Here is a 13,282-nt window from a genome sequence, read left to right as displayed (position 1 = left end):
ATTCCAGAAACAAATTGTATAACCAGCACTGCCACCGAGTGGCTGCAAATTAAATTTTTCTCTGATGGTGCAGAGTAGTGGAGAGAATAAAAGAGCCTAGGCTGTGGGAGGAATTTGCACCTCTGTGAGAAAAAGAGAGCAAGGTAAGCAGGGTTAATTGAAAGAGCTGACATGGGCATTAAAGGCCGAATGTCATCCTCCTGTGCTTGCATGATTCGACGGAGTAATTTTAATCTAGCTGGCCGCCCACACATAGGTCAACTTCAATCTAATGCCTAATTAAACCCACCTTATTTCACAGTTGACTGACTTAAGTGAAGCGTAAAATTGGTTTGAGTGGAAACCATTTGGCCCATCGAGACAATGCCAACTTTCTGTAGAGGAATCCATTCGATCCTTTTCCCTGATCTATCCTCATTACCCTGTAAGGTTATTTTCCTCAAGTGCCCAACCCATTTCTTTTAAAAAATCATTTGTTATCTCCAGTCCACTATCCTTATAAGTGCTCGGTTTCAGTTCATTTCCAGTGACTGTGGAAAAAGTTGTGTTCCTCCAATCCCCTGCAAGTCTTGCCCAAAATCTTAAATATGTGACTCCTAGTCCTTGTACCATCAGCTAATGGAAAAAGCTTTTCTTAGTCTACCTAAACCTGCCATAATTTTGTACATCTTTTATCAAAGCTTTCCTCGATCTCTTTGTGTTGCAGTTTTGAACAAGTAGTTTAGTGCTATCATAAAAGACAGCTTTTCACCCATTCCGCTTTTCGATGTGGGTTGGTATTAAAGGACTTGGAATCATGGAGTTAGGTGAAGTTAAGGTGCAGATCAATCTTGATCTAATTAATGGTAGGATAAGCTTGAAGGTTTGAGTGACAGGATGGTGATAGTCAAATGTAATTAGGGATATGGGCCAAATGTGGGCAATTGGGACTACCATAGAGGTTTAAAAAAAAGAGCGGCATGGACAAATTGGGCCAAAGGGCCTGTTTCCATGCTGTAAACCTCTATGGCTCTATGACTAGTGTGAGACAAGCTTGCTTTGACAGTTTCCGGTTTGGGAATTTGTAGTGGTAACGTGTACCAAGAAAATAAGGCCTGAATACTTGACTGAAGCATGACTGAACTATGTCATCTTGCCTAATACTGTGGTTCCCCTGCTGTCTAACTTCGTTGCAGCTGCTGTTGACTCCTCTCCTATGTTCAAAGCACATTGATTGTTTTAAATCCATATGTAAAAAGTGACCAAAAGTGTCCAAGGTGTGAAAAAAGAAGTCTGAGTCTGAATCTGAACACCTGTTTGATCTCTCTGGTTGGTATATAGCAGCTGCTCTGGTCTTGAGTTGTTCTAATGTGTCTTTTTCTTCTTCAAGACTCAATTTGACATTACTGTTGCCAGTGAAATCATGGCAATCCTCGCCCTGACCAATAGTATGGCTGACATGAAGGCTCGCCTCAGTCGTATAGTGGTAGCCAATGACCGGAAAGGACAACCAGTTACAGCAGAAGATGTGGTGCGTACCAATTGGGGCTGTCATTTAAGTGTAAAATCCATCTTTCGAAGACATCCAATAGAGGTGTTAGTGTCAGAGTCATTAAGTACAGAATTAATCTTCGTGAATGCCATGAGAAAGAGAATTTCTTGATTACCCTTCATCCAGCACTGGTGGAGTAAAAAGGAGACTGGAATAAAAAGCACCTTTTGTCACTTTGAGACACTCTGAAACAAATTACAGCAAATGCTTTTGAGCTATAGTTGTTTTAATGTCGAGAAAATGGATGACAACTTGCACAGCAAGTTCCCATAAAGGGCAATGCGATAATAACCAGATAATCTGTTTTAGCAATGTTGGTTGAGGGATAAATATTGACCAGAACACTCTGGAGATATTCCAGTATCATTTTCAAAATAATGCAATGGGATCATTTGCTTCTGCCTGAGAGGCAGACAAGTTTAACAAAAATCTTCCAAAGGCCAGCACCTTTGACAGTGTAGCACTGCATTGAGTGCCAGCCTTGATTCGTGCTCAAACCTAGAGTGGTTAAATCCACATCTCTCTGACAGAGTGTTTTATGACTGAGCCATTCTGAAACTATGATTGTTTGCAGCTTGCAGTTGACATGAAAATTGGTAGTGTGATTAATAGCAAGAAAGAAATCCTTACGTAAAAGACAACATAGACAAGTTAGTCAGATGGGTAGAATAGTGGCAAATTGAATTTAACGCTGAGAAGTGTGAGGTGATATATTTTGGGTAGACTAACAAGGCAAGGGAATACACCATGAATGATAGGATGCTGCGGATGTACAGAGGACCAGAGTGACCTTGGGGTACGTATGCATAGATACCTGAAGGCAGCAGGGCAGGTAGATTAGATGGTTAAGAAGGCCTTTATTAGTTGAGGTATAGAATACAAGAGCTAGGAGGTTATGATGGAGCTGTATAAAATGCTCATTAAGTCACATCTGGAGTACTGTGTGTAATTCTGGTCGCCACACTATAGGAAGGATATGATTGGACTAGAGAATATGCAGAGGAGATTCCGCAGGATGTTGCCTGGACTGGAGTGTTTCAGCTATGAAGATAGGCTGGATAGGCTAGGGTTGTTTTCCTTAGAGCAGAGGAGTGGAGGATGCCCTGATCTAGATATAAAAATTATGAGGGACGCAGATAGGGTAGAGGGGTCAGTAACTATCAAGCGTAGGTTTAAGGCAAGGGGCAAGAGATTTAGAGGGGATTTGAGGAAAGAATTTTTCATCTGGAACGCACTGCCTGAAAAGGTGGTAGAGGTGGGAACCCTTAACGTTTTAAGAAGCATTTAGATGAGCACTTGAAATACCATAGCATACAAGACCACAGACCAAGTACAGGAAATGGGATTAGAATAGGTGCTTGATGGCTGGCATGGACATAAGGACATAAGAAATAGGAGCAGGAGTAGGCCATCTAGCCCTTCGAGCCTGCCCCGCCATTCAATAAGATCATGGCTGATCTGAAGTGGATCAGTTCCACTTTCTCGCTTTTTTCCCATAACCCTTAATTCCCTTGTCTATCAAAAAACCTATCTACCCGTGTTTTAAATATATTTAGCAAGGTAGCCTCCACCACTTCAATGGGCAGAGAATTCCAGAGATTCACCACCCTTTGAGCGAAGAAGTTCCTCCTCAACTCCGATCTAAACTGCCCCCCCTTATCTTGAGACTGTGCCCTCTAGTCCTGCTATCCTTTCTAAGCGGGAAGAATCTCTCTACCTCTACCCTATCCATCCCCTTCATTATCTTATACGTCTCTATAAGATCCCTCCTCATCCTTCTAAACTCCAACGAGTACAGACCCAGTCTATTTTGTCTCTCTTCATAGGCCAACCCCCTCATCTCCGGTATCAGCCTAGTGAACCTCCTTTGCGCTCCCTCCAAGGCCAATATATCCTTCCGCAAGTGCGGCGACCAAAACTGTACGCAGTACTCCAGCTGCGGCCTCACCAGTACCCTGTACAGTTGCAGCAAGACCTCCCTACTTTTATATTCTATCCCCCTCGCTATAAAGGCCAAGACATGATGGGTGCAAGGGCCACCCTTTTTGTGCTGTAAAACTCTGACACTTCTCTGTCAAAGACATTGGTCACCTGTCCTAATATCTCCTTTGTCTCGGTGTTGGGTGTATGGAAATGGTTCCCTGGCACTATTTCGAAGAAAAGCTGGTAAATTATTCCTGGGTATCTTGGCCAGTATTTATCTCCCAGCCAACCTCACAAAAATCATCTGATCATTATCAAATTGCTGTTTGTAGAAGTTTGCCATGCACAAATTTAAAGATGGCAATAAATATAGTTTGGTTTTAATAAAACTTTGACAGAAATACTCAAATACAGATTGTGGTGGAATATCCATTAGGTGCAAGTTTCACTTCTCGCTTGAAGTTTTACTCCAACTTCTAATAAATTGTCTGCCATTTCTTATTATGCGTCCTTCTAGAAATTGTGGCGCATTTTTTTTAGAACTGCACTCTAAATGTTCATTGAACAGTTACATTGGAGAAGGGTCTGCATGACTCTGTTGGATCTGCTTAAGTACTGGCCAAATTTGGCAAAAGAATGGCATGACAGAAATTGAAATCATCAATTAAAACAGACTGACGTATTCATGACTTCAAGAGGCTTCAGTATCAGAGATCTAACTTAATATTTATTCCATTTATTGGAATGTACAATTATGCAACTAATTCAACTGATTCATGTCTTGCCTTGTGTAGTTAGTGTAGACACAATTAAAACATAGATTTATTACTTCATTGAAAATTCAAATTAAAGGGACTCCCTAATTAATGTCTCTAATTTAAATTAATCTGACTATTTAAAGGCAAATACCACCTACTTTGGATTGCCCCGATCTCTTAATTTTGCACAGTAATAAATCGGGAACCTTTCTGAGCATGTTACTGATGAATTCAGCAACTCCCTGCCTATGATGTACTTTATTCAGGTTTACAGGAAGTTTTAGTAAGATGTCCACGTGACTGAATGAATATGTATGGTATGAAACGGAGCCAAATGGTTTTGCACAAGATTGTAGTTGTGTTACAAAGTGAGATTATATCTGAATTATGAGCTCCTTTGTTTTATACAACTCCATCATAACTGCATCTGGATATAATTAATCTGATTTCACAATGAAATGGAGAAAGATTCTTATTTGTAGATCTAGAGAGTTTAGATGCAAGTTGAAAAGCCAAAGTTTAGATATTCTCAGGTGTATGGTTGAGATGGGTCTTTATTAAGATGGCACCCCCAATGGTACAATGCTGTCTCAGTACTGCACTGGAATGTCTGACTGCATCCTGTACTCAAGTTGCTTGAGGTGGACGAGAATCTTTGGTCTTCTAATTCAGATGAAAGCGTGCTACTGGCTGACACATGGCTGCCTTTCCAGAGCTGGTTGGAAGGATTTACCACAATTCACAGGTCTGCTGCTGTAGGTCTGGCAGGCCAATTGCTCATTCACCAGTGACCTGGAGTTCTGCAGAATTGTCCACTAAGTTTGATTGGATTCTTCTGCTCTCTGTTTCCTCCTGGGCCTAACTCTAGCTTGCCATTGGATGAGTTAAGCTAGGCAAAGAACAGTGCAAGAGACTGGTATTCACACAGATACCAGACCGGGTAAGGATGGCAGATTTATTACAGGAGGGATGTGGAAGCTATTGAAAGGGTGCAGAGGAGATTTACAAAGGATGTTGCCTGGATTGGGTGGCATGCCTTATGAGGATAGGTTGAGGGAGCTTGGACTCCCTTTGAAGGATGAGAGCTGACCTGATAGAAGTGTGTAAGATGTTGAGCGGTATAGATCGGGTGGATTCTCAGAGGCTTTTTCCCAGGGCTGGAATGGTTGCTATGGGAGGACACAGGTTTAAGATGCTGGGGAGTAGGTACAGAGGAGATATCAGGGGTAAGTTTTTCACTCAGAGGGTAGTGGGTGAATGGAATTGGCTGCCATTGGTGGTGGTGGAGGCAAATTCGATAGGATCTTTTAAGAGACTTCTGGATGAGTACATGGGACTTGATGGAATTGAGGGTTATAGGTAAGCCTGGTAGGGAGGGATATCGTCGATGCAACTTGTGGGCCGAAGGGCCTGTTTGTGCTGCAGTTTTTCTATGTTATATTTTGTCTCCTTAAAGGCAGTGGCGAACCAGTTGAGTTTTTGTCAAAATTCTGACTGCTTCATGGTTTTATTACTGTTACTGATACTGGCATTTTATTTTAAAATTTTATTTTGTAAACTGAATTCAAATTCGCGAGCTTTAAAGGCAGGATTTGAACTTATTATCTGGGTTATTAGTCCAGGTTTGTGAATTTCTGCCTGATAATGACATGAAATGCAACATTGTGTGATTTTCAAATGAGCTGAAGCAGGTATGTTAACATAGAAATTACTTACTAATAACACTTCTCTCTATGCAGGGGGTTAGTGGTGCACTGGCTGTTCTGATGAAAGATGCCATCAAACCAACCTTGATGCAAACGCTGGAGGTAAGAGCGCTCAAAGCACTGATCAGTTTAATCAGAGAAGAACCTCATCTTCAAGTACCTTACTTGAACTCCAGGTGTCCCCTAGAGTTGTACTCTCAATTAAATATATTTGAAGTGTAATCATTGTTCAAATGTAGGAATCTCAACAGCCAATGTGCTCAGAGGAAGGTCCCACAAACATCAGCAAGATAATGACCAGTTAACAAGAAAGCTAGAAAAACTCAGCAGGTCTCAAAATGTCAACTCTGTAGATGTTGCCAGACCTGCTGGGTTTTTCAACTTTCCTTGTCTTTGTTTCAGATTCTAGTATCTGCAACATGTTGTTATTTTAATGTCCAGACAATCTTGTTTTAGTGGTATTCGCTAAGGGATAAATTTTGGTCAGGATCTGGAAAAGCTTCCCTGCAATTCTTTGAGTAATAATGTCGATGGCACTTGTATGTCCACCTGAAGAGACAGACAGTTTATTGTCGCATTTAAGCACTATAGAACTGATCCCTACTCTTGGGGATCATTTCTATAGTGTTCTAGAGAAATACGTTTCTAAAGTGTGTGGTCATCGCATTTAAGCAGTGGCATTCTTGGCAACACAGCACTCTCTCAGTACTGCACTGGGTGTGTCAATCCAGATTGTGTGCAAAAGTCCCTAGAGTGGGGTTTGAAACCCTGCCTTCTAACTCCAAGGTGAGAATGTTACCCACTGAGTGGGGTATGTAGTACAGGGTTAGACTACCTTACTTTAGTTCCATATTTATTATCCAATAAAAACCTTCCTAACATTCTGGATGGACTGACAAAAGAGTTTGAAATGTACTGCAATTGGAAGATATTTGGCAAAGGAATTTCGCAGCAAGTTTTTATTGCATCTCCTCCTCAGACATAAACTCTCACTCTTTGCCCATCCACAACCTTTGCCTGTCTCCCTTGTGGTCCTCTTTGCCCTCCCACTCACCCCTGCTGCTCAGTGTGCATTTGCCCTGTGTCCCTCACCGTGCCCCCTCTGCCACTCCCGCTGCCTGTCATAATGCCCCCTGACTTCCTGCACATGCCTGACCTGCTTCTCCATCTGTCTCTCTCTCTTTCGTGTCTGTCTGTTGCCTGCCTCTCGTTCCCTCTCTCCCCTGTGTTATGAAGTGGGTGGTTGATCTCCTCTCTGAGAAATAACACTCAGCCATTCAGAGTAGTACCTTGCTCCATAATCTGTTAGTGTGTGAGAGAAGGGGTAATAACTGCACTTCAGCAATTTTTAGTAGTTAAATCAAAATAGCAACCTGAGACACTCTGTAAAAGCAGTAAGTAGCACTTTATTTATCTAACTAACAGTGAACTGGTCAACTAAATTATTCACAAACCAATAAAACATTATTGTAATGGTATGCTGTTTAGATAAATCCGATTCCCATTTATTAACAAAAAAAGAATTCTTAGTTATTCTCAAATTTCAATCAGGTTTTTCATCTTCCGGAATAGAACATAGAACACTACAGCACAAACAGGCCCTTCAGCCCACAAGTTGCACCGATCATATCCCTGCCTACCAGGCTTATCTATAACCCTCAATCCCATTAAACCCCATCCAGAAGTCTCTTAAAAGACCCCAACGAGTTCGCCTCTACCGCCACCAACGGCAGCCGATTCCACTCACTCAACTCCCTCTGAGTGAAAAACTTAGCCCTGACATCTCCTCTGTACCTACTCCTCAGCACCTTAAACCTGTGTCCTCTCGTAGCGACCATTTCAGCCCTGGGAAATAGCCTCTGAGAATCCACCCTATCTATACCTCTCAGCATCTTATAAACCTCTATCAGGTCACCTCTCATCCTTCGTCTCTCCACGGAGAAAAGACCGAGCTCCCTCAACCTATGAATCTTCAGTCTTATTTGCTAATTTATTCTGTCTTCACTTTCGAGATCAGGCTTCCTTTTAAGACATAAATATGGCTGTTACGCTGACAGAGACAGTTGCTGGCTGTGTCTCTCTCTCTCACAAGCTGTGAGCTGTGGCAGAGGTTGGCTGGCAGAGGCAGTTACTGTCTGACTCTCTGGAGGTATAAGAGCTATACCTGCAAAATCCCCACAATAGGATTAGTTTACAAGTTTCGAAAACATCAAATTCAAATTTGATAGCTGCTGTTATTCAAATGCCTAGTTTAAACTGGCTAAAATTCAAAAGTAACCTGTTGTTTTGGCAGCACTACTGTCAGCCTTGCAATACAATGTTTCACTGTATGCTCTATGTGTACTTGCATTTTGCACCTTCACCTCTTTTAAAAACACCTTTTTTTAAACAGCCTTGAAAATTTACAACTCTTAGCATTTTTCCATTTTTTAAATAATTTTACAAACACTAACTTCACAACACCGTCCACTCACGCTCCCTCTCTCCCCCGTTCTCTCTTATGCTCGTGCTCTCTTTTGCCTTTGATCTCTCTCTTTCTTTGTATTTGCATCTTTTATGTGTATACTTAATGGCTGAATATCAATGTCTGAAAACTTTCCATTGTGGCATTCTCTCTCCCCACTGTGCTAATGAAAGGGCCGTTTGTGTTTTCACAGATGGAGCTTTAGGGGCTTTCATTGGGACTGAGACAGTTTCAAGACAGTTCTTTTTGAAGTGTAGATCATTTATTGTTTTAAATATAAAGAAAAGGTACGGACTCGTGCAAAAATAAATATCATTTAAGAGAAATGTTGGGAACATGTGGCCTTTAGCCTTGAAATGAGATGAATGAGAAGAGCATTTATAGGTTTAGTAACTGGAGTGGAATATTGGGTGATGATGAATCTGTTTTTTGGTCCAGTTTTCTTTTCTCACAAAAGTCAATAACAAAGTCAATCACCATCGCCTGCTTTATAATACTGCCGAAGAATTCTCCCATTGCGTTTTGGGTGAACCATAAAAATAATTTAAAGAAGGATTCTGTCAAGTATTTCATGCTGAGAGATATTAACGAGATCAGTAGGTAGGATAGTGGAACTGTTGAAGTGGTTAGATGACACGATAGATGAGGGGGGCAAGATGGTGGATTTCTGTGCAAGGATGTATTCAAGTGTAAAATGCAACTGGTGCGTGTCATAGAAACACTGCTATTTTCAGGTCCTGAAGTTAACCACTATTCTGGTCATTTACAAATGGCAGAATTTTGTTTAATAGAATATGTGCACTCAAGCAAATCAACCAGAAAGTGTTTACATCAGATTTGATGAGTCAAATTAACACTGCTGGCTCCAAAACTCCACCTTCCTCTTGGGGTTTGAAGACAGTCGCTCATGACACATTGTACAACAAGACAACACATTTTTACAAAACAGTTTCTTAAGATATTTTTACCACCCTAAGATTTCTACTTCAGCCTCTAACATTGGTCACCTCTGCCGTTTACTGTTAAAACCCTCATCCATGTTATTGTTACCTCCAGACTTGATTATTTCAATGTTCTCATGGCCACTCTTCCCTTCTTCCACTTTGCATTAGCTTCAACTCATTCTGTCAACTTCATTTTGTCCTAACTCATGCCATGTGCCTTTCTTCGATCATCTGTCTGTTCTGTGTTTGCTAACCAACCTGATCCAGCATTGTTCAAATCCCTCCATGGCCTTATCCCTGCCTCTTTTAGCCTGCTTTGGATCTACAGCCGTCAGAACCAGCCAGGACATCTGCATTCCTCCAATTCTGATCTCTTGACCATCCTGAATTTCCATCATGCCACAATTGGTGTCTTCAGCTGTCTCAACCACAAAATCAAGGATTTCCTCCTTAAACCAATCCCTGTCTTGCGTTCTTCTTTCAGATGCTCCTTAAACTTACCCCTTTGACCAATCCTTTCGTCACCTAACCTAATAGCTCCTTAGGTCAGAATTTGCTGGATTATGCCCCTGTGAAACTCTTTGGGGCAATTTGTTTCATTGAAAGTACTTTATAAATGTGAGTAGTTGAAGCCGATAAACCCCATCTGCTGTATAGGACTGAGCACCCGATGAACTGACGTAAATATAGTCAGAAATGTTCACAGCACAGTTATTCAGACTGCAATTCCTTCCACAAATTCCTAAGGCATCTTATACATATGTAAACAGCAAGAAGGTAACCAGGGAAAGAGTTGGTCCGCTCAAAGATATGGAGAGAATCTATTCATGGAGCCAGAGGAAATGGGCGAGGTGCTAAATGAATACTTTGCCTCAATATTCACCAAAGAGTACTTGGTGGATGAGGAGCCTAGGGCAAGATGTGTAGGTATTGTGGATCAGGTCAATATCAAAAAAGAGAAGACATTGGGCATCTTAAAAAGCATTAAAGTAGTTAAGTCCCCAGGACCTCATGGGATCAAGCCCAGAATACTGTGGGAGGCAAGGGTGGAAATTGCTGGGGCCTTGACAGAAACCTTTGTATCCTCATTGGCTACAGGTGAAGTTCCAGAGGACTAGAGAATAGCCAGTGTTGTTCCATTGTTTAAGAAGGGCACCAGGAATAATCCAGGAAATTATAGGCTGGTGAGCCTTACATCGGTGATAGGGAAATTATTGGAAAAGATTCTTAGGGACAAGATTTGTTCGCATTTGGAAACAAATAGACTTATTAATGATAGATGTATGGTTTTGTGAAGAGGAGGTCATACCTCACTAACTTGATCGACTTTTTTGAGGAAGTGACGAAGATGCGTTGGAGGGAGGGTCTGCTGAGGAGCAGTGGAGGATCTTTAAGGAGATCTTTCTTGGTGCTCAGCAGAAATTTGTTCCGATGGTCAAAAAGGACCGTAGGAGGAGAGGTAATAAGCCGTGGATAACGAAGGAGGTGAAGGAAAGCGTTAAATTAAAAGCGGAGGAATTTAGAGTAGCTAAGAGTAGTGGGCGAGAAGAGGATTGGGAGTGGTTTAAATGTCAACAAAGATTGACAAAGAAGTTGATAAAGGAGGGTAGGAGAAACTATGAAGCTGGGCTAGCGCTTAATATAAAAAAGGATAGCAAGAGTTTTTATAAATATATAAAAAGGAAGAGGCTGGCTAGGGTGAACGTTGGTCCTTTAGAGGATGAGAAAGGGGACCTAGTCGTAGGGGATGGGGATATGGCTAAGGTATTGAATAACTTTTTTGTTTCTGTCTTCACGGAGGAGGATGTGAATAATTTGCCGGGTGTTAGCAATGGAAAGGTGGTAGGACTGGAGGGTCTTAATGACATTACTGTTACTAGAGAGGCGGTGCTCGACAGACTGGAGGGGCTGATTGTGGACAAGTCCCCAGGACCGGATGGAATGCATCCGAGGGTTCTGAAAGAAATGGCGGAGGTGATAGTGGATGCCTTGGTGGTTATTTTCCAGACATCGCTGGATTCCGGGGAAGTGCCGGAAGATTGGAAAACGGCTAATGTTACGCCGTTGTTTAAGAAGGGTGCCAGGCAAAAGGCAGGGAATTATAGGCCGGTTAGTTTAACGTCTGTGGTAGGTAAAATGTTAGAATCCGTCATTAAGGAGGAAATTGCGAGGCATCTTGAAGGGAATTGCTTGATAGAGCAGACGCAGCACGGTTTCTTTAAGGGGAAGTCGTGTCTGACAAATTTACTGGAGTTCTATGAGGATGTGTCTAGGGCGGTGGATAGAGGAGAGCCGGTGGATGTGGTCTTTCTTGATTTTCAGAAGGCGTTTGACAAAGTACCTCACAAGAGGTTATTGCAGAAGGTCCGGGGACATGGAGTTGGGGGTAGGGTGTTAGCGTGGATAGAGGATTGGTTGTCAAATAGGAGGCAGAGAGTGGGGGTCAACGGGTGCTATTTGGATTGGCGGATGGTGACTAGTGGAGTGCCCCAGGGGTCGGTGCTGGGGCCTCAGCTTTTTACCATTTATATAGATGATCTGGAGGAGGGAACCGAGTGTAGGGTGTCGAAATTTGCTGATGACACCAAGATTGGTGGAACGGCAAATGGTGCGGAGGGTGTGGAGAGTCTGCAGAAGGATCCAGATAGGCTGGGCGAATGGGCCAGGAAATGGCAAATGGAGTTTAATGTTGGCAAGTGTGAGGAAACTGCAACAGGCGACGGTGCAGAGGGACCTCGGGGTCCTTGTGCATGAGTCGCAAAAACCCAGCTTGCAGGTGCAGCAGGTGGTCAGGAAGGCGAATGGGATGCTGGCCTTCATAGCGAGGGGGATTGAATATAAAAGTAGGGAGGTCTTGCTGCAGCTGTATAGGGCATTGGTGAGGCCGCAGCTGGAGTACTGTGTGCAGTTTTGGGCGCCGCACCTACGCAAGGATATTTTGGCCTTGGAGGGAGTGCAGAGGAGGTTTACTAGGCTGATACCAGAGTTGAGGGGGTTGAGCTATGAGGAGAGGCTGAATAAACTAGGCTTGTACTCGTTAGAGTTTAGAAGAATGAGGGGAGATCTCATTGAGACGTATAAGATGTTGAATGGGATGGATAGGATAGAGGTGGAGAGGCTCTTCCCGCTCAGAAAAGACAGTAGGACTAGGGGGCACAGCCTCAAGATAAAGGGGGGACGGTTTAGAACAGAGTTGAGGAGGAACTTCTTCACTCAAAGGGTGGTGAATCTCTGGAATTCTCTGCCCGTTGAAGTGGTGGAGGCTGCCTCGCTAAATATTTTTAAGACGCGGGTTGATGGGTTTTTGATAAGAGAGGGGATTAAGGGTTATGGGGAGAGGGCGGGAAAGTGGAACTGAGCCACGACAGATCAGCCATGATCTTATTGAATGGCGGGGCAGGCTCGAAGGGCTAGATGGCCTACTCCTGCTCCTATTTCTTATGTTCTTATGATAGATGAGGGAAAGGCAGTAAGTGTTATATACACGGACTTCAGTAAAGCCTTTGACAAGGTACGTCATGGTAGTCTGGTACAAAAGGGATCAGTCACATGGGATCAGAGGAGAGCTGGCATGACGGATACAGAACTGGCTTGGCCAGGGAAGGCACAGGGTAGCAGTAGAGGAGTGCTTTTCTGAATGGAAGGCTGTGACTCCACAGGGATCAGTTCTGGGATCTTTGTTGTTCATAGTATATATAAATAAATGATTTGGAGGAAAATGTAGCTGGCCTGATTAATAAGTTCGCAGACAATACAAAAATTGGTGGAATTGCAGATAGAGAAGAGGATTGTCAGAGGATACAGCAAGATATAGACCGGTTGGAGACTTGGGCAAAGAAATGGCAGGTGGAGTTTAATCCGGACAAATATGAGGTAATGCATTTTGGAAGGTCCAATGCATGTAGGAATTATACAGCAAATAGTTGAACCCTTGGGAATATTGACATGCAGAGCGA

The 13,282-nt window shown here is 42.7% G+C and overlaps 1 protein-coding gene across 1 annotated transcript in view; it reads left to right on the top strand.

The window, feature by feature from the left end:
* mthfd1l (methylenetetrahydrofolate dehydrogenase (NADP+ dependent) 1 like) overlaps positions 1-13,282 on the top strand; it is a 147,579-nt gene that overhangs the window by 50,400 nt on the left and 83,897 nt on the right. The window contains exons 18-19 of the mRNA XM_080200111.1: positions 1,370-1,510; positions 5,952-6,020. Coding sequence (XP_080056237.1) covers positions 1,370-1,510; positions 5,952-6,020 — 210 coding nt within the window. The remainder of the gene's footprint in view (positions 1-1,369; positions 1,511-5,951; positions 6,021-13,282) is intronic.

The sequence above is a fragment of the Carcharhinus amblyrhynchos genome, chromosome 12 (genome assembly GCF_965287045.1).
Source record: "Carcharhinus amblyrhynchos chromosome 12, sCarAmb.v2.hapA, whole genome shotgun sequence".
In the NCBI taxonomy this organism is placed as follows: Eukaryota; Metazoa; Chordata; class Chondrichthyes; order Carcharhiniformes; family Carcharhinidae; genus Carcharhinus; species Carcharhinus amblyrhynchos.
This window is presented reverse-complemented; position numbering and strand designations above follow the sequence as displayed.